The sequence below is a fragment of the Sebastes umbrosus genome, chromosome 3 (assembly GCF_015220745.1).
Source record: "Sebastes umbrosus isolate fSebUmb1 chromosome 3, fSebUmb1.pri, whole genome shotgun sequence".
Classification (NCBI taxonomy): Eukaryota; Metazoa; Chordata; class Actinopteri; order Perciformes; family Sebastidae; genus Sebastes; species Sebastes umbrosus.
In genome coordinates, this window is record NC_051271.1 from 4,693,959 (window position 1) to 4,704,510 (window position 10,552).

Below are 10,552 nucleotides of genomic sequence, written 5' to 3' on the forward strand. Positions count from 1 at the left end.
CTCCCTCTCGGTGTATTGTTCGGTTCTTCCTGGTTTTCTCACACTGAAGAATGAGATCTGGATGAGAGCATGGGTGCTGTAAGTAGGGGGGCCAACGGGCCATTGGCCCCTCCACTTTCCCCACTTGTCCCACTTTATTTTTAAGGTCACGGATCATATCAAATGCCCCTCTATTGTAACACGGTAAAAAAATACGTTTCAGTCCACCCCGTGCATGTCCAGACTGGAGGGTGTCAGAGGGTGTTTTTACTCTACAGATCCGCTCTCATTTTAATCTGGTCAGCAGCTGTCTGCACGGCTCCGTCTCAGCTGTGTCTCACGTAACCGCAACCTGAACTGAAGTCTTTATTTGCACTACAAGTAAATTTTTTTATTCAACAACACATGCGTAAATGCGAGGTTGATGCCCTAAAAAAAAAATGTATGTATTCATAAAAATTTTTCGACATACTATAATATGTCTTTTTTAGATGTAAAATAGTTTGACTTAAAAAAAATAAATTTGGACATGACTTATTTTTTTGACGTACTATATTATGAATTTCTTTTTTACATACTATACTATGACTTTTTTCAATTTACTATGGTTTGACTTTTTGAGAAAAATTTTGGACATACTATACTATGACTTTTTAAATTTTTTCGACATACTATTCTATGAGTTTTTTTGGACATACTACGACCTTTTTCATAAAATTTTTCGACAGACTATACTATGATTTTTTTTCATAAAAATTGTTCAACATACTGTACTATGACTTTTTTCATAATTTTTCGACATTGTATACAATGACGTTTTTTTCATAAAAATTTTAGACATACTATACTATGACATTTTTTCATGAAATTTTACTACATACTATACTATGTCCTTTTTTCATAAAAACTTTCAACATACTATACTATGACTTTTTTTCATGAAGTTTTTCGACATAATAAACTATGACTTTTTTTCATACAAATTTTCGACATACTATACTATGTTTTTTCATGAACATTTTTCAAAATACTATACTATGAATTTTTTACATCAAATTTCACGATATACTATACCATTACCTTTTTTCATGAAAAATGTTCAACATACTAAACTATACTATGTCCTTTTTTACATAAATATTTTCAACATAATATACTATGACGTTTTTTCATGACATTTTTTGACAAACTATACGATGACTTTTTTTCATTAAAAGTTATGAAATACTATACTATGACGTTTTTTCATAAAAATTTTCAACGAACTATATAATGACTTTTTCATGAAATATTTTCGACATACTAAACTATGACTTGAAACTATGAAATTTTTTCATAAAAACGTTCAACATACTATACTATGACTATTTCCATTGAAATATACTACACACTATATTATGACTTTTTTCATAAAAACCTTCGACATACTATACTTTGACCATTATCATTAAAATATTTCACATACTATACTATGACTTTTTTCATGAAATTTTTCAATATTCTATACTATGACGTTTTTACAATGCATAATTTTATCATATTTTATTGTTGTTTATTAATCACAGATTTATTGTTATTTTATGAATCACAGATTTTATTGTATTTCATTTGCATAATTTTATTATATTTTATGAATCACCTATTTTTTGTATTTAATTTGTATACTCTTATTACATTTTATTGTTATTTTATTAATAACAGATTTATTGTATTTAATTTGATTATATTTTATTGATATTTTGAGTCATTTATTTTATTGTACTTAATTTGCATAATTGTATTATATATTTTATTGTTATTTTAGGTAAGTGTGTGCTGCTGTCTTCCACAGTGTTATTCTTGATACCACCACCTGCTAATGACAAAGTAAGGAATTTTCAAATCGTAAACATAAGGACACATAAGTAAATGATTCTCTCGGTTAATCAATTCCAAACGACACCAATAAATCAAGGAGTCCGACAAGAGTTTGTTATGGTTTTTTATTGCACCTTCCTCAAAAAACACACAGTATGTAGCTCAGAGACGCATAGCTAGAGAATGGCATTTATTAACTGATGTAGCTCGTCTTGCATTGGTTGATCAGCCGTGTGTTTTTGGGGATCTTTGGGGCAGTCCTACCTACATTAAGATTAGGGATTGCTGCAGACTGATTTTCCAGAAAAGTGTGTCCAGGATTAAACATTTGGGCAGAAGTGGGGGTTTCACTTTTTACAGTGTGCAAAAACTAGGTTAAAGTTGACTAACACGTTTTTGTTAAAGGTTCTCTATACGGAATTCAGAGCATATTATGATCCACACGGCTCTCAACATGGCAAACAAGCCAAACAAATCTAATCAAATTGCTTAGTGTAATTGTAATGATTTTAAATACTGAGATAATAAGTGTCGCTAAACATAAGGCCAATAGTTTTACAGGCACTTTTGAGCACTAATACTGAGAAAAAAAGGTAAAAAAAATGTCATAAACTCTACTATTATATAGAGCCATACAGTATTAGTACTTCTGCACCAAAGATCCCAATGAATGTGCACACTGAATCTATAATGATCCACCAATATGGTGCCACAGATATCATGAAATTAACTGGAGCTAAACAGAGAGTAGAAGCTTGCAGGTTGTTATGGCTGGAAACTATTGACAGAAAAAGAAGAACCACTTATTACAGCATCAAAGTTCATTTACAAGAATAGCTAGAACACATCATGACTGTTTCCTCTGATATATCAGTCTACTGCGGTCAGTCCCAGCATACACTTCACCTACCAATTACAGACAGATTTCAGGTTAAACTGATATTAAACGGCGTCTATCCTCTCTGCCTTCAGCTGTAGCTGGGTCAATCAGCAATACTAATAATAACTAATACATTCATCTGACTTAATGCTATGATGCAGCTGTATGATGAGCTCAGAGCGACAGCGTGGACAAGCGTGTTGATACAGGAAGCTGCAGGTGCAAAGCTGTGATAGAACACATAGCTAAGTGCCATAAGGACCAGTTCAGAGGTGGGACCAAGTCACAGGTACTTCTAAAGTCTTTGCACTCAAGTCCCGAGTCAAGATAGACAAGTCCCAAGTCACATCCAAGTCAAGACAAGAAGTCCTGGGTCAAGTTCCAAGTCTAGATTGACAAGTCCCGAGTCAAGTCCCAAGTCAAGACAGGCAAGTCCCAAGACAAGACAGGCAAGTCCCGGGTCAAGTTCCAAGTCAAGACTGACAAGTCCTAAATCAAGTATCAAGTCAAGACAGGCAAGTCCAGAGTCAAGTTCCAAGTCAAGACAGGCAAGTCCTAAATCAAGTATCAAGTCAAGACAGGCAAGTCCAGAGTCAAGTTCCAAGTCAAGACAGGCAAGTCCTAAATCAAGTATCAAGTCAAGACAGGCAAGTTCTGAGTCAAGTCCCAAGTCCTAGACTTTGATTTTTGAGTCCCAAACAAGTCATAATGCGCTCCTCACCAAATGTCATGCCGTTTTAACAAGCGAGTAACTGGCACTGTTGGTTTGTCTGTTAGCAGGATTACTTCAAAAGTCCGTGGGGGTGTGGTGTGGCACAATGAACAATCCATTAGAATTTGGTGGCGATCAGGATCATGATCTGGCTTCAGGATTTTTTTTTGATAACTCCACTCAGCCTGTGCATTAACACCACAGGCTATAACACACGCGCAGTGTAACTGATGACGCGTTCATGAAGCGTCACCTAGCCTCTTTCCTTCTGCCAGCAGAGAGAGGGACAGAGAGAGAGCGGGGGATGGAGGTAAGGGGACACACCTCGTAGATTCAGCGTTTTTTCGCAATAAACTCAGTGAAATTAGAGTTGACTTTGACCAACGCACGCTTGGTGATTGTTGGAAAGAGTAACGACGACGGTTTAGGTGAGTTTTATTTTGTTTCTGTCCAGTTTGAATGAAGTGTTTTACGATGCTCCGCTGCGTACTGCTGATCTCAACATAAACCCAAATACACGTGGATGATGGCGCACGCTGAACGGAGAGAGGGGGCATTTTTTTTCAGTTCAGTTATTCCCCCCCCCACGAGTAAATCCTCTAACCAAACAAACAAATAAAGGATCTCTCAGAAAGTAAATAAACCCAACATCTCCAACGCTGTCGGAGTTACCTCCAGTACCGGGCAGTTGATCGTCTTCGTGCACACACTTTATGTTGTTTTCAAGTCAAAAGGCTCAAGTCCAAGTGAAGTCACGAGTCACTGGTTTTAAAAACCAAGTCGAGTGTCAAGTCATTTTTGATTTGGTCAAGTCGAGTCTAAAGTCATCAAATTTGTGACTCGGGTCCAAGTCATGTGACTCAAGTCCACACCTCTGGAGGAGTTAGTGTAATAACAGGAATAGAGAGATAAGGAGGAAGAGAACAGCTTTTCTGCAACATCTCCACTGCTCCTTTTCTATTTAGACTCCGTGTTAATATACCTGGAAAGCTGCTTGTTTCTCTGCTGCTAGTGAGCGTCGTCTGGCTGCACCACAGGGTTACTGTCAGCTTGTGTGCCCAGAGAGCTGTGGGCTGTGCTGTTCCCCAGGGCGCCGTCAGACTGGGGCTCCAGGGACGGGCTCACAGAGGCGGGGTCGGTGGAGTTGGTTGTCGGGTCCAGCAGGATCTGGGCCGAGGTCGGGGGGGGTGGCTGAAGGGGGCGTCAGCGGGCATGTTGGATGAAGGACTAGGTGGGGCGTTAGATGGGGGGGAGAGCGGGTGTGTCGGAGGAGTTGGACGTTGCATATGAGGACAGGTTGGAGGGGGTGAGTGCGGGTGAGTCAGAGAGTGTGTGCGGGAGAGGTTCAGACGGAGAGTCCGTGGGCGAGTTGGTCAGAGTCGGCCTGGGGGTGTGTGCCGGGGTCGGCTCCTGTGGATCTGTGCAAACCGGCTGCCCCTCGGCCACATACCACACCTCATTGTGCCTGTTCAACAGCTTTAAGGGACTACACATACACACACACAGGAAAGAGCAAGAGAGGCGAACACAACAGTTAATGAGATAGTCATAAGTGATTATCAAGAAACAACAAGGAAGTTAGTTAATAATCTGGATTATCATTTTGGCCATAATCGTGCAGCCCTACCTGTCATAGCCGACTCCGTAGTGGTAGCTGTGGTTGTAGGAAGCTCCAACTCTGCCCAGTTCTTTAGTCAGCAGGTGAGCGTGAAGCCTGGAGGTGACGGACAGCATCCAGCCTCCGTAACTCCTCACATACACGTCCATTTCTGGCATCTCAGTGAAATACAGCTGGGCAGGAGACACAGACGACACATGATGCATCACAGTAGGCGGGTACGGCAGAGAGAAGGCAAGGCAGCACAATATACTACTTCAAATACTAGTAGACACGTGATTATCCTAGAGGTCACCACAGGTCATTTTATACGGTGAGGTCAAGTTTAAAAAAGTGGTCTCACTACAATGAAATGGCTTCTATGGGAACCAACTAAAGGCTATTTCTCCTCACCACCTGCCGGCTCACCTTGTCGTTGGTGGGCGCGGGCGGCTTCTCCTGATAGGCCGCCGGCAGCGGGAAGTTGAGTGAGTAGATAGCGGGCTCCCACATCTTGGTCTCCTCTGGGATCTTTACCAGGACGGGGGCCGTCATGTCCATCTGGATGCCTGACCGACGACACACACACACACAAACACACACACAGATAAACACACAGGAAATTATAGCTGCTGTGCAGCTGTGGGTCGGGGCCGGGCATTTTGAGGAGGAAGAAGAAGAAGGAGGAAGAAGAGGAGTAGGAAGAAAAAAGGACAAATGAGAAGTACAGGACAGTCTTTCATCATTAGCATGTTCGTTCTGCCTTGATCCAGTCTACCAGCTGCAACATTAAAGTATTGAACAAATAAAATATCCCAAAAATATTAGTAAATTAGCAGAAAAAAAATTCTCAGGCAATAATTTGTAAAATATTCAAAATATCAGTATAATATCCCCAAAAAAATTGTAAAATATCCCCAAAATATTAGTAAAATAGCAGAAAAATATTAGCAAAGTGTCAGACGAAAATTTATAAAATATCCAAAATAATATCAGTAAAATATCCAACAAATATTAGTAAAATTAAAAAAAAGAAATTAGTAAAATATCCCAAAAATATTAGTAAAATATCCCAAAAATATTAATAAATTATCAGACAAAAATTTGTACAATATCCCAAAAATATTAGTAAAATATAAAAAAACATGAGTAAAATATCCCAAAAATATTAGCAAAGTGTCGGATGAAAATGTATAAAATATCCAAAATATCAGTAAAATATCCCCAAAAATGTTTTATAAAAAAAAATCCATAAAAAATATTAGTAATAAAAATAAAATGCCCCCCTCACCCCCACAAAAAAATCTGTAAAATATCAAAGAAATATTAATAAATTATCAGACAATCGGTCCTCACCTTGATCATTGGCTCCAGTGATGTACTGGAAGAGTCTCCTGAAGGCCATGGCTGCTCCCACACCCATGAAGTAGGCTTCGGCATCTGTTGACACCCAGCGAGTGGGGCTGTAGTGTCGCACCTGAACACAAACACACAAATCAGTGTCAAACGAGTGTCATGGGAGGTTACACTGTACGTGCTGCTTGACTGACTCACCTCATATTCATCTGTTTTGCAGACCAGCTGATATTCCAGACATTCCTTTGACTCGGTGCAGAAGCTGGTGTTGGTGCTTGGTCTGTAACAGAGTGATGATAGCGTCATTTTATTATCCATTATTATTATTTATTATCCAGCCACACTGGGTGGCTACATGTACATACACAGGGTTGTTTACTTTTGGTCCTAAGTGTCTAACCCACAAAGTAAAAGCTATACAATCATGAAAACCCAAAGAAGACAACTCGGTTTTAAGATGCTTTTTAAGAATGAGCATTGATCTGGCTTCTCAACAATACAACAATTAATTTGTAGTAGTTTAATATACACATGGGTGTAGTGTTCGGGTGTCCACATAATTTTGTCCTTGTAGTTCATTTATCTGAAGCGATCGACTTACCCAACGCTTCCTTCAGCAGAGACCACGAAGGCCAACAGCGCCCAGACTGAGAGGAAAATCCTGACGAAGGACACAAGGACAAATTATACATTTCAAATGATCTCATAGTTTAACCGTGAATCGACAAGCAGTGAAATGTAACCAAGTACATTTACTGTGTGGTACTTGTACTTTACTGGAATATTTCCATTTAATGCTGCTTTATAGTTCTGGTAACTTAAATTACTTTACATTTTATTAAAACAAAATATAATCAACTAATAAATGCTGATGTTTTATTATAGATTAAACTATTCAGCAGTATATAAAGTCATTAAAAGTAGCTCCACCTTTACCAACTGCAACAGTAAAGTGTTGAACAAATAAAATATCCCCAAAATATTAATAGAATGTCCCAAAAATATTAGTAAAATATCCCAAAATATTAGTAAATTAGAAGAAAAATATTAGTGAAGTGTCAGACAATAATTTGTACAATATTCAAAATAATATCAGTATAATATCCCAAAACAATATTTGCAAAATATCCAAACATTAGTAAAATATACCAAAATATTAGTTAAATAGCAGAAAATTATTAGCAAAGTGTCAGATGAAAATTTATAAAATATCCCAAATAATATCAGTAAAATATCCCAAAAATTTGTAAAATATCTGAAGAATATTAATAAATTATCAGGCAAAAATTTGTACAATATCCAAAACATATTAGTAAAAAAGCAGAAAAATATAAGCAAAGTGTCAGATGAAAATTTATAAAATATCCAAAATAATATCAGTAAAATATCCACTAAATATTAGTACAATATAAAAAAATTCATGAATAATTTTCCCCAAAAATATAAATAAAATATCAGAAAAATATTAGCAAAGTGTCAGATGAAAATTTATAAAATATCCAAAATAATATCAGTAAAATATCCAAAATATCAGTAAACTAGAAGTGCACTCGGAGAGCGCAGACATCCACCAAGGCAGGTTTCATGTACGTCGCTTCCCCCCTGGATCACCACCAAAATCTAATGGTTTATTCATTGTGCCACACCCCAACCCTCCAAAACATTTCATTCAAATCCATCGCAGACTTTTGGAGTAATCCTGCTAACAGACAAACCAACAAACAAATCAATGCCGGTGAAAACATAACCTCCTTCTTAGGCCTTCGGCCTCGGCGGAGGTAATAATCCCCCAAAAAATATTAGTAAAAAATCCAAAATACATTAGTAAAATATCCCCCCAAAAATCAGTAAAATATCAGAGAAATATTAATAAATTATCAGACAAATTTGTAAAATATCCAAAAAACTAATTAACCAGCTGCAACATTAAAGTGATGAAAACATTAATGCATCAATTATTAGAATACAATAATATAATATAGATTATTCTGCAGAATGAGTAGTTTTACTTTTGATACTTTAAGTATATTTTGATCCTACTTTTGTACTTTTTTTGGTAATATTTTGAAAGCAGGACTTTTACTATAGGACTTTTTTAGAGTATTTCTTCACTGTGGTATTAGTACTTTTAGTACTTCTTCCACCACATGGACCAGTAAGAGAACAACAGCAGGCTGATGTTGTTCAATGACAAAGAATAAAAAATTATAAAAATGTCGATGGCGGATTTTAAAAAGCTGTGTGTGTGTGTGTGTGTGTGTGTGTGTGTTAATGTGTATATGTGTGCGTGTGTGCGTTTGTGCGTGAGTGTGTGTGTGTGTGTGTGTGTGTGTGTGTGTGTGTGCACTGCAGAGATGAAATGGGACACGTTTTGCTCAGATGTGCTGCATCATCAGGCTCGGCTTCTCAACATCAAAGACGTTTTGAGGTCACAGAGAAACAGCTCATTACATCATTACATCATCCTCTTCATCATCACCTTCACAATCACCTTCATCACAACCCTATCATTAAAATTTGGATGTAACTACCAGCCCCGTTTTAAAGAAGAGGTAAGGTTATTTAACACACAATCACCAGCTCAGTTTCATGTCTATCTGCTGCTGGATTCATGTCACAGCAGCCTGTCAAATAAAAATAAGAATGACGCAAACATCAACTTTGCCTGTGCATGACGCTGCAGAAAAGTCCCTAACATAGACATCAGCTGTGGTCAAACATTGCTGAAGAAAAGTCTCCTGAAATCCTCTGCAGTGGTATTTATTTTAACTAGAATATAACGGAGTTGATACTCACATCATCCTGGCCTCGTGTGAGTCTTTTCCACCTGCCAGAGAGTGCAGGGAGGAGGAGGAAGAGGAGGAGGAGGAGGAGAGGAGAGAGATGATGGAGAGAGACTGCAGTCTGCTGCAATCTGACAGACTGCAGGGAGGACCAGCTTCCTCCTGAAGCTGCAGCAGGGAGGGAGGGAGGAGGGGGGGAGGAGGAGGAGGGAGTGGACCAGCAGGGAGGGAGGAAGAGGGAGGGAGGAGGAAGAGGGAGGGAGGAGGAGGAGGGAGCAGACCAGCATGGAGGGAGGAAGAGGGAGGGAGTGAGGAGGAGGAGGGGCTGAGCTGGCAGCAGCACCGGACAGATGATATGAGCCGGTTGTTACTGCGAGTTCACCTCCAGCGCTGCAGCAGTGAGAGCCGCCATCATGAATCATGAAGAATAATATATATGTATGTATTTATATATACATACATATATACATATATAATGAAGAAAAAAACTAGAATATTCTACGAGATTATAAAGTCACAAATTAACAAGAAAAAAATTTAATATTCTCTGAAATTATAAAGTCATAAATTAACAAAAAAAATATTCTGAGATTATAAAATCATACATTTATGAGAAAAAAAATCACAAATTAACAAGAAAAAAATGAATATTCTCTGAAATTATAAAGTCATAAATTAACAAAAGAAAACTAATATTCTCAGAGATTATAAAGTCAAAAATGTATGAGAAAAAAATCACGAATTAACAAGAAAATGTTTTTAATATTCTGATTTATGTCACAAATTTATGTGAAAAAAATGAATATTCTCTGAGATTATAAAGTCACAAAATTACGAGAAAAAGAATCACAAATTAACAAGAAAAAAAACTAGAATATTCTCTGAGATTATTAAATCACAAATTTATGAGAAAAATCACAAATTAAGAAGAAAAAACTAGAATATTCTGAAATTATAAAGTCATAAATTAACAAGAAAAAAAACAGTAAACGGAACGCCACACTCACACATTAGTGAGGAGGTACTGGAACATAAAGATATCCTTCCTCTGTCCGTTGTATTTTAGTTCCTAATGCACTAAAGCGGTCACCACATCATCATCATCATCATTTACATCAGGATGTTGTTTTCTTGCAAATTTTTGACTTTAGTCTCCTAAATTTATGTTTTTTTTCTCGCAAATTTATCATTTTAATCTCAGTGAATATCCAGAGGTTTTTTTCTTGAAAAATGGAATACTTTAATCTCGTAAATTCAGAGTTTTCTCTCGGAAGATTTCCCCCCTACCTCGGGTCGGTAATTTTTTTTTTACCCTACAACGGTCTTATTATGCCGTCGTAGAAATGAAACATTAAATCAGTAAATCTTCCGTAAACACAGCTTTTAAA

At 37.3% G+C, this 10,552-nt stretch overlaps 1 protein-coding gene across 1 annotated transcript; it reads right to left on the reverse strand.

Annotated features, from left to right (window-relative positions):
- Positions 1–3,673: 3,673 nt before the first annotated feature.
- Positions 3,674–9,535, reverse strand: soul5l (heme-binding protein soul5, like). Its single transcript, XM_037763619.1, has 7 exons — positions 9,178–9,535; positions 6,983–7,042; positions 6,580–6,661; positions 6,382–6,502; positions 5,455–5,594; positions 5,056–5,219; positions 3,674–4,914 (listed from the first exon to the last, which is right to left on the reverse strand). The coding sequence occupies exons 1-7, from the start codon at positions 9,180–9,182 to the stop codon at positions 4,668–4,670; spliced, it is 819 nt and encodes a 272-aa protein (XP_037619547.1). The 5' UTR covers positions 9,183–9,535; the 3' UTR covers positions 3,674–4,667.
- Between the last annotated feature and the right edge of the window lie 1,017 nt (positions 9,536–10,552).